The sequence below is a fragment of the Berghia stephanieae genome, chromosome 4 (assembly GCF_034508935.2).
Source record: "Berghia stephanieae isolate SIO BIC M18660-M18661 chromosome 4, UCSD_Bste_1.3, whole genome shotgun sequence".
NCBI lineage: Eukaryota > Metazoa > Mollusca > Gastropoda > Nudibranchia > Aeolidiidae > Berghia > Berghia stephanieae.
Genome location: NC_088363.1, coordinates 6,305,815 through 6,317,452, shown reverse-complemented (window position 1 = coordinate 6,317,452; position 11,638 = coordinate 6,305,815). Strand labels below are relative to the sequence as shown.

The 11,638-nt window shown below is 35.4% G+C and overlaps 1 protein-coding gene across 1 annotated transcript in view; it reads left to right on the top strand.

The window, feature by feature from the left end:
* The window catches only part of LOC144969951 (uncharacterized), a 20,326-nt gene extending 10,676 nt beyond the window's left edge, over positions 1 to 9,650 (top strand). Inside the window, exons 4-7 of the mRNA XM_078909039.1 lie at positions 354 to 550; positions 1,777 to 1,861; positions 4,985 to 5,196; positions 6,732 to 9,650. Of these exons, the coding sequence (XP_078765165.1) occupies positions 354 to 550; positions 1,777 to 1,861; positions 4,985 to 5,196; positions 6,732 to 6,831 (594 nt within the window). The 3' untranslated portion in view covers positions 6,832 to 9,650. The remainder of the gene's footprint in view (positions 1 to 353; positions 551 to 1,776; positions 1,862 to 4,984; positions 5,197 to 6,731) is intronic.
* The last annotated feature ends 1,988 nt before the right edge of the window (positions 9,651 to 11,638 follow it).

Genomic DNA, 11,638 nt, shown 5'->3' with positions numbered 1-11,638 from the left:
TATAATAATAATAATAAATGAGCTTTTATATAGCGCAATATCCACTAAATGTGCTCAAGGCGCTTTACAAGGGGTCCCTGGCCAACAGCAACACTTAACATGTAGGGCGGGACATGCCGCCTGTTAGGCGATATTATAATCTTTTCGGACAGAGACAACGCTGTTAATGGCCAGGTACTCATTTTACACCTGAGTACAGTGAGAGAATGTGAGTAAAGAGCCTTTTCCAAGGACTCAACTATGCGCCGAGCGAGGCTCGAACCCAGGACCATCCGACCCGAAAGCGAGTGTCATACCACGAGACCACATAGCCGCACAATTTCATTTTTCACATATTCTCCTTTTCCCTGCAGACCTTGACAGATTCGTCTATAAAACGGTTTCTTAGAGCTTTCATCTCTGTGGACAGCGCGTTTCATCACATGGTCAAGTACAACAAATGGAGGGAAGAATACGGCGTGGACCAAATAGACTCGACCGATCCCGACATTATAGAGGAAATGAGCACCATGAAGGCACACTTGCTACGTATTCGAGACAACAAAGGAAGGTATGAAAACTGTTAGCGTGTGTTACAATAATGTGCAGGGGCCTTGATAGCTCAGTTGGTAGAGCACTTGCTTCACATGAGATCGATTCTGCGTGAAGTCCAGATTTTTTCTGGACGCCCTGTCCACCCACAGCAGTGATTGGGTAGCTGGGTCTGTTAGATATGGTGGAAAGTACTTTGTGATAGACTAGCGTCCTATCCAAAGGGCTGCAAAGCATAAACTCATGACTCCATGGGCTGTAATGCGTTGAAGGACAACACTGGGTGGTTACAACAAAGCTCTGTTGTGCAACAATCATCATAAGTGGCCGTGGGCTATACCTATGGAGGGTGTGTCCAACTTTACCCATGTACGTGTGAGAGAGGTAGGTGATTTTGAGAAGAAAAAAAAATATTTAAAAATTGAGCTTTATATAGCGCAATATCCACTGAATGTGCTCAAAGCGCTTTACAAGGGGTCCCTGGTCAACAGCAACATTTAACATGTAGGACGGGACATGACGCCTGTTAGGCGATATTACAATTTTTCGGACAAAGACAACGTTGTTAACGGCCAGGTACTCATTTTACACCTGAGCACGGTGAGAGAATGTGAGTAAAGAGCCTTTTCCAATGACTCAACTATGCGCCGAGCGCGAGGCTCGAATCCAGGACCTTCTGATCCGAAAGAAAGTTTCATACCACTAGACCACATAGCTGCACTGAAAGACATGGTTAGAATGATATATCTTTGAACTGGTCTTTAGAACACATGACTATCCAGGCAAATAACAATAAATAAGTAATATTCCCTGTATTCATCCCATAGAGGAAATTTTTCTCTAGGGTCTATTCAAAGGGAAGACTGGAATAAGCCAGGATTTAGCCGCAGTGCAGGGCTGAAAATTGAGCTAGGGTGAGGTGACTTGATCAAGGACACACAGCGCATCCAGTGTGAACTGTCCCTTCATCTCTGTCTGGGAAAAATATAACATCGCCTAACAGGCATCATGTCTTGTCCTATATATTAAGTGTTGCTGTTGTTGGTCAAGGACCCAGTGTAAGGCGCTTCGAGCACGTTTAGTGGATATTGTTCTATATAAATACTTGAGTTTTTATAATGAGATTTGTGGATAAATTCATCTTAGAGAAATTTCGAAGTTCCAGAGAGAGAAATATTCATTTGTAATTCAGTGGCTTTGATTTTTGTTGCACATTTTAATTTTTAAAAATTTGTTCTTACACAGGCCTATTTTGTATGTCGCTGCTAGAAAACATATAGCAAATGAGAAAACTATGGACAGATCAATCAAGTTTACTGTGTATATGCTGGTGAGTTTGTTGTTTTATTTCATTTTACTTCTTCTTCTTCTCCTTCTTCTTCTCCTCCTCCTCCTCCTCCTCCTCCTCCTCCTCCTCCTCTTCCTCCTCCTCCTCCTCCTCCTCCTTCTCTTCTTCTTCTTCTTCTTCTTCTTCTTCTTCTTCTTCTTCTTCTTCTTCTTTCTTCTTCTTCTTCTTCTTCTTCTTCCTTTCAGGCTGAGGATTGTATGGCAGTCTTTTCAGTAACAGGGGTTTTTAGAGGGAAGCTGGGAGTGGTTTTTAGAAGTCATCAGTTGAAAGGGCTTGTTTACAGGTGGTTGGTAGGGAGTTCCAAAGTCGGATGGTGGAGGGGAAGAAAGAGTAAAGATGATGGTTTGTTCTTGAGTGGGGGATTTCAAAATTAAATGCTGAGTGTCTTATTTTGTTTTGTTTAGTGCAACTCAAGCCTAATTCTGCCCATTATAAACAATGCTATCCTCAATAATGTCTGCCATTTGAAGTGGGAATTAAAAAAGAAAAAAATAGGTTGCTATTCATCATTGCTCTACCGTCGTAGTACAAAGGGTCTGGCTATGTGGTCTAGTGGTATGACACTCGCTTTAGGATCGGAAGGTCCTGGGTTCGAGCCTCACTCGGCGCATAGTTGAGTCCTCGGAGAAAGCTCTTTGCTCACATTCTATCACCCCATACTCAGGTATAAAATGAGTACTTGGCCGTTAACAGCATTGTCTCTGTCCGAAAAATAATTGTAATATCGCCTAACAGGCGTCATGTCCCATCCTAATTGTTAAATGTTTCAGTTGGCCAGAGACCCTTTTTAAAGTGCTTGAGCGCGTTTAGTGGATATTGCGCTATATAAAAGCTCAAGTTTTTTTGGGTTTTTTTAAAGGGTCCCATATTGGGAGAAAAAAAAATTTACAGAAGAGCCAAAAAACTGTCTGCTCTAGATGTCTCTATCAAGTCGTATATTTTACTTTTGTTATGAAACATTTAGTCATTGATAAAGAATGATGAAACGCAGACAGAAAAATGCGTGTTCAGCCAGGAGAATATGACAGTGTCAAAAAAAAACAATTTGACCCAATTAATGATATACAACCCTTTGAAAACAGAGCTGTTATGCACCTCAGTTAGTGTATACAATGTAGGTCTTACTTACTTACTTATCCGAACCAGCGACCACCTGAGCTCTAGCCCTTCGGTCTTGTGCCATGACGTAGAAGTTAGGCGTCTTTTGCAGTTGTTCCAGGTGACTAATACAATGCAGGTCAGAAGAGAGACTCATTGGGGGGGCCAGTCAATAGGATGATTTTGTTACAAACTCATCAAGGATATATAACAAGCTTAGTAATGTTTAACATAGTAGTAGTAGAGTATGGCGACATCTCCACGCAGGAAGTCTCCAGCAAGTCTTTAAATTTGTCACCACAGTTGAGGACAGCCTCGAAATCTCCCACCAATCTCGTCACAGGGCAGTGAAAGATTATGTGGTCTGCTGTCTCCTCTGGCGTTCCCTGACAGTGGGGACGACAGTCGGCTGACTCCCTCAGACCCCCACCGATTCATGTTTGCAGCAGTCCTGCTGTAGCATGTCAGTGGTCGGTTTGAGGCAGCAGCAGCCTCTTATGGTTCTCACACTACTGTTATGACGATCCACCCAATCAGCAAAGTCCGGTCAGCATTCGTGCACCATCGCGAATCCACCCAGCAGCATCGTCACAACACACCGTTCGACCAGATGCTCTGCCGCCTCAGGTTCTTACCCACAGCGGGTATATGTTGGACAGGTGGAAAGTCCCCACCGATGAAGCGCACTTGCCGTTAGGCAGCTCCTAGACAGAAGCCGATTCACAGCTACCCAGTGTCCCCTCTTACTGGTATCAAAGCCTGGCAACCACTGTTTTCGATTGATGTTTAACCTAGCAATGTAGAAATATACATGTTTACAGACTAAACGTTATGTAATATGATGCCAAGCACATGTTTAGTTATTTGATGATAGCAATATAATGTATTCATAAAATGTGATAAATTGTGACAATATTTAGAATTGTCTAAATGTAATCAGTACTAAATCTACCAAGGGCATTAACTCTGTAATGATAATAATGATACAGCATAACAGTTGCTATCATTATTTTTAAAGCGTGAATTGCAAGAACAAAGATAGAATCAGAAGGAATATTTCACCTATGAATCTTGAAAATGAATAATTTATTCCATGAATATTTTCCCATTTTTATTTTATTATTTATTTTAATGTAAATCTCTTTGAGCTAGTTCAATGGATATTGAGCTATATAGATACTCAAGATTTTGTTGTTTAAAAAAAAAATATTTACCCTTTCCAGATGTTATGAAATATACATTTTGTATAACATCTTGGGGAGGCAATTGCTTAGTAGTGGAAAGGAACAAAATAAATTCAAATATTTAAAAATCCATTAAACGCTATATAAATGATGTTGACGATGTAGATCTTTTATACGAGAAATTTTGTATAAATAAAATAACTAAAATATTAAATGACCAGTATCATCCACTAAGTCCATCAGTTATTATGTCAGGAAGGAGTGGTCGCCCTTTCTCTTTTCAACGAAAACAGAGAGACACCGAAAATCTTTTCTGCCGTCCAGTATTAGGCTTTATAACAACAAGCAATAATCATTTTATATAATTATTTCGCATTTTTACTTTCAAAAAATGTAAATATTAATTTATTAATTTATTTGTTTTGCAATCTTTTCAATTTTCAATTTATAGTGAGAGTTTAAACTATTTTACAGTGTTGAAATTATTCATATTATAAAGTGCAGCTCTGGTTATGGAGCTGTTCCTTTTATATAATATACATCCTATTTCCATTGTATTTTTATCTTATTGTGTAAATTATAACACGTCTGTACAAAAAATGTCCTTTTTGGGATGCAATAAAGTATTATTATTATTATTATTATTATTATTATTATTATTATTATTATTATATATTATTATTATTATTATTATTATTATTATTATTATTATCATTATTAATAAAAACAGTTACAAAAAAAAAAAAAAAAAAACAGTTACAAATTTAGGGCTGTAAATCATCTGAAAAAAAAAAAATAGAAAAAAAATTCTATTCCTCCCCAGGAACAATCGTGTCAGAGGATAGACGAGAGTGTGGTAGACAATCTGTGCCTGGTGTTTGACCTGAAGGGATTCACCATGACCAACATGGACTACCAGTACACCAAGAATCTCATACAATTGCTGGGTCGATACTACCCGGAACGACTCGGCGTCTGCCTCATCATTAATTCCCCCGTGTTTTTCTCAGGCTGTTGGACCATCATCAGACCCTGGTGGGTGTCATATTTAGTTTTGTAATTTTTTAGTTTTGTGTGGCTATGTCGTGATCTAGTGGTATGACACTCGCTTTCGGATTGGAAGGTTCCTGGGTTCGAGCCTCACACAAAGCATAGTTGAGTTCTTGGAAAAGGCTCTTTACCCACTTTCTCTCACCGTACTCAGGTGTAAAAGGAGTACCTGGCCGTTAACAACACTGTCTTTGTCCGAAAAATTGTAATATCGCCTAACAGGCGTTATGTTCCATCCTACATGTTAAATGTTGCTGTTGACCAGGGACCCCTTGTAAAGTGCTTTGAGCACATTTAGTGGATATTGGGCTATATAAAGCTCAATTTAAAAAAAATCTTTTTCTAAAAAGTTTTATTACTAAATGCCGTTAGAGAAAACAAGGATAGAACTTGTGCTATTTCAAACGTTATCCCTTTTAAGATCACAGAGCTGCCTACATGAAATTTCAAAAATTCGTAGTTTTCAAGGGAAATAAAAAAAGTAACAACAGACAGCTTTACACATAAATCATTTCCCCTCATCATATATACGAAAATGCTCCAAAGTCCTGGATATAGGTTCTGAGAAACTAAAATTTCCTTTTCAACAAGATTTATTGAGTCAATGGTGAGTATGCAAGCCTGTAGCTGTAATTCTACTAATTTTTCGTGGTATTTGGCAGGTCTGCAGATAAAATAAAGATGCGAAAAAGTAAATTTTTAGTGAAAAAATGATTTGAAATATAAAATTTGAATTTTTTGCTTAAAAAAAAAAAAAATAATAATAAAAAAATTGAGCTTTTATATAGCGCAATATCCACTAAATGTGCTCAAAGCGCTTTACAAGGGGTCCCTGGTCAACAGCAACATTTTACACGTAGGACGGGACATGCCGCCTGTTAGGCGATATTACAATTTTTCGGACAAAGACAACGCTGATAACGGCCAGGTACTCATTTTACACCTGAGTACGGTGAGAGAATGTGAGTAAAGAGTCTTTTCCAAGGACTCAACTATGCGCCGAGCGAGGCTCGAACCCAGGACCTTCCGATCCGAAAGCGAGTGTCATACCACTAGACCACATAGCCGCACAATAGAAAATGCATTCATATTTAAGTAACAATTTAGGGAGCTGGCACTGGTGTAAGAAAAAATATGAAGAAGTGTGTGTGGCAGTCCATACAAAGGAAAGTGAAGAATAGAATAAAAAATGGAGGTGAAGACAGGCTGATATCTTGGGATTATTTGTCTTCTAAAGGGTAGCCATCAATTTCTATTGAAATAAGAACTAAAGTTACATAAGCACAGTCAATAACTAAAAAAATTAAAAAATAATAATAATTATTATTATTATTATTATTATTATTATTATTATTATTATTATTATTATTATTATTATTATTATTATTATTATTATTATTATTATCATTATTATTATTATTATTATTATTATTATTATTATTATTATTATTATTATTATTATTATTGTTGTTGTTATTATTATTGTTATTTTTTTTTATTATTTTTATTTCTACATCCAGGCTCAACGAAGTAACTGCCAAAAAAGTCACCTTTGTGCCTAACGAAGACCAGTTGTCTCAATACCTGAACCCCGATGGCCTCCCGCCTAACGATGATTGATTCACGACACCTCCCCACCCACCCACCCACCTCCCTTTACCCCTTCAGCCTCACCCCTGCCCTTCCAACGAAGAATAGTTCAAGACACTTCCTCTCGCTAAGTCATTCCCATCGTTTAAAAAGACTTGCGTGCTGTAATTCGACATCGTAGTTTTCAATTGTTTTACACATTAATGATTTGACGCGTGTAGGTGTAGGAGTGTGCTGTGTTATGATAACTCCATTTATTACACCACGTGAATGGAAACTATTTTGGATTACTTATTTTTTAATGTTTAAGAACATAAATCAATTTTTTATATTTTAGTTACAAATATTATTAAAGCCAACAAACCAAATATTATATATTTTGATAAGATAGCGAATTAAATAAATATACTGGGTGGGGTTCCTGACCTCCCATAGTGGGCAGGGAGGTACATACTGTGTCTTCTATTTCTATCCCCCCTATGTCTGTTTTCCAACATGCTTTCTGTCTTTGTCTTGGAATAAGATTACTTGGTTTTGTCCTGGCCCTGGCCGGATACACTTGCTGGGAGGGAAATAGTCAAATGTGTAGTTAGTTTTGGGAGATGATATTTTTCTCCTTGTAAATTATCTCTCTGTTATGTACTGTATTATGTTTTGTTTATGTATTATTTATAATTTGTTAACATTTGAGTGTATTCCTCTTAGTGGGGGCCTGTGCTTGTGTCTGAATGAGACTTTTAGGTGATCTCAAACTATGTGCTTTGATAGTGTGCTCTTGGAATCTACATCTGTTTCCTATTTGAACCAATTCCCCTTTGTCTTACCTTTTCTTGGGTGCTTTAATTGTAATTCTACAACTTTTTACTATCCCATTTTCTTCCTTTTTACTGGCGCTGATATGACCTAAATGTGTTGCATGCACCGTAAAACCCTTAAAAAACAAACAAACAAACAAATAAATAAATATATACTTTCATAGCAGAGATATGTAATCGATTTAAATATATTTTAGCATTAGGTTTCATTCCTGTTGAATGTTCTGGAAACATTGATGAATGTCATCGTTTTTAAGGTTTTATAGATTTCATTGTATGTCAAACTTGACATAATTCTTGCCCAGATTATCAATTATCAATTTAAATTTTTATGATTTGGTTTTCCCTAATTTTTTGACAATTTGTAGAAAAGGTAAATCTGTGATTGACTTGATGGATCTATGAACCAGCATCGACGAAGAATCTGTCAGGTCTGCCTAATATGATTATTTTTTTTTATTCAAATTGCCAAATGAATTATGAAAGTTAAAGAGATTTATTGTGCGACTGTGTGGTCCAGTGATACGACACTCGCTTTCGGATCGGAAGGTCCTGGGTTTGAGCCTCGCTTGGCGCATGGTTGAGTCCTTGGAAAAGGCTCGACTCTACTCACATTCTCTCACCGTACTCAGGTATGAAATGAATACCTGACCATTAATAGCGTTGTCTTTGTATGAAAAAAAAAATAATTTTTTTTTTTTTTTTTTTTTTTTTGGAACCAGCATCGACAAATAATCTGTCAGTTTTGTCTAGTTTTATTATTGTATTTTATTCACATTGCCAAATGAATTATGAATGCTGAAGAGATTTATTTTAGGTTACAGAAATATGCAGCAATTATTACCTCTCTTTGTCATCATGTTTTTGTTTTTGCTGCTCCACGTGTCAACAGGCATAATGGGCGGTATATTAGAAAGTCATCATATTTTTAGAAAGGCATTGTACGTAATCTGTTTTTAAAATTTATATTTCTGTGACCAAAAGACATATCAAGCCACTCCTATAAGGTGGTCGCATAATTGCCTTTTCTTTACGGTTCCATTGAGTTGTTCAATACGTAATTCATCTTGTCAAACTTATTGTTCTGTCGTGGTGAGCTGGAATTAAAGCAAAAGGAAAAACACACAGGTCTATGGTTCGATCCCAAGAGAAAACAAATTGATTTCTTTGGGATGTATTTTTTCTTCATGCGTTTAGGTCCTTTAGAAGTGAGTGCTCTACCAACTGAGCTATCTGTTCCCCCCCATAGGGTCACAGCTTTGGCCATAGATTGAATTTTCTCCACCTCGTTCACCCCGACATTAAAACCACTTTGAGACGGTGGGTTACAAACAGACCCTGCCAACTTGAAAAGTTTTTAAATTTCGTAATTTTTAGGAAATAAAAACCATAGTCACTATCGTTCACTTTAAAAAATCCAACAATTTACCTTAACAAGGATTACATAACACTTCAAAATCCTTTGCAGTTTATGGTTTGGCATCAATTTTCATTTTCAATAAGTTTTAGTGACTTAGAAATGCTCATAAAGTTCTGAATTTGGAGCCAAAATTTCGATTTCATAATTCTACCAATTTGTTGTAGTTGTAGGTAGGTTTGGTTACATATTATGTTGTAACAGTCGACACACCGAGTGTCTGAACGACTTCTGTCGTGTCTTTACTTATTTTTCATCTACTTAAACGCATCAACATCTGAGATAAAACTCATTTGGACAGTCGTTTATTTTGATATGGAATAAATTTCCTTTTATTTATAATAAAATCTGATAGCGTGTGCTGACGTGATTTGTCTTCTTTTTTTTTTTAATTATAAAAATTACTTTTATTTTCAAAGTTTTTTTTTCCTTGTTTCGAATTGAAAGCTATTTATTATTTCAACCAGTTTAACAAAGTATCTTCTCGTTGTTGTTGTTGTTTTCTGATTGATGACCATCTACCATGTGACAAACGTCATAAATTATCAAATTACACCCAATATAGTTGATAGTATTGATGAAGCTCTTTGTTTTTTGGAGTGTTTAAAAAAGAAAAATTGTTTTAATTTTTGTTTTAATTTTGTTATATATATTCTTTTGTTTTTTTTTTTTAGTTTTCTAATTTATTATTTTTGTTTTAATTATTTTATTTTTTTTCATTCATTCTTTTTCATTTGCCAGAAATTTTTGATTTTGTACATTTTTTTTCTTACGAACATCAAATTTTAGCACAATATGATTCTGAAGTTGTTCGTATTTAATGTATTATAAACTTTGCTTATCTTTTTCTTTGCTCTCTCTCCTTTACTCATTTATATTTTTTTCTCTCCTTTACTCGTTTATATTTTTTATACATTTATTTTGATGATTTTTATTATTGCACTGTACAAGATTTATACTCAAGCTATTTTTACTGTTCGGACAAAATAAATTGAAATATTTATTGATTTCAATTTTTGTTTTAGCTTTGTAACTTAAAGTCACCAGACAGCACACGATATAACTTTTGACAAATGTCATATTTTGACTACTTTGCCTCCTTCTTGTCATAAATTGAAGAGATGACAATTTGGACCTCAGAACAATGCTGTTGGAAAATGGTGTCACACACACACACACACACACACACACTCTCACACACACTCACACACACACACACACACACACAAACACACACACACACACACAAACACACTCACACACACACACACAAACACACACACACACAAACACACACACACACAAACACACACACACACACACACACACACAGTTCAAATAACCAACCTAAATAAGCCATGTGAATACCAACCTGGTAACATTCATTTTCATTGGTACACGAAGCATGACAAGATTTGGTATTTTTTTATCTTAGTAGACATTTGTATAAACAATGATATAGAAATAAATGATAAAATGGCTGAGATTTGTTGAACTTTAGTGAAGAGAATTTGGTACTGTCGGAAAGACTTTAGGCTTATCCATGTGTTTTTTTTGACATTTTTCATTTCACTTTGGTTTTTATTTGTATTCATTTGTTGAGGGATATTTTATTTTGTTTTTTTATTTTTCAAAAAAATGGTTTTTAACAATTTAAAAATGTATTATTCATTTTTGGTTGCTGTTGTTTTATTTGGTGTAATTTTTCATGAAAATTTTAACTTTGATCAATATTTTAAATGTTGTTTCTTCTATTAAATTTATAATCTGATCGTATAAGATTTTCTATTCTTCAAGTTTTCGTAAGATTATGAAAAAGGCTTTTATTTATTTATCTTTTTCTTTACTGAATTTACAAGGTTTAATAACGGTCGTCAATAAGAAAACAGAGCTGCCAACTTATTGCAAAAAAATTCGGAATTGTACGCATTTCCCCCAAGATTGTACCCATTTTCAGTGTACGGAGTCACTTCAGTTTTCTTTAGTTGTAATAGCCTGGATGCTCGTATCGCTGCTTGCTGGATCCTTATTAAATAATAATAATAATAAAAATAATAATAATAATAATAATAATAATAATAATAATAATAATAATAATAATAATAATAATAATAATAATAATAATAATAACAATTGCACAACAGCAACAATATCTAGTATTGTTTTTGTTAATGAGGACCACGCTTATATCCTATTTGTTGACACTAAAGAAGAATTTAGTAGTTTGTGATATGAATTGTACATTATACATTCACAATGGTTAGTTTCCGTCGATTTCAGGATTGTACCCTGGGTGGGGATCCTGACCTCCCATAGCAGGCAGGGAGGTACATACTGTATCTTCTATCCCCTTATATCTGTTTTCCAACATGCTTTCTGTCTTTGTCTCGGAATGAGATTACTTGGTTTTGTCCTGGCCCTGGCCGGAATCCTAGCTGGGAGGGAAACAGTCAAATGCATAGTTATTGTTTTGGGAGATGATATTTTTTTTCTTGTAAATCATCTCTCTGTTATGTATTATTATTTTTATTTTTAATGTATGATGTAAGCATTTGAGTGTGTTCCTCTTTATTGGATTTTGTGCTTCTGTCTGGATGAGACTTGT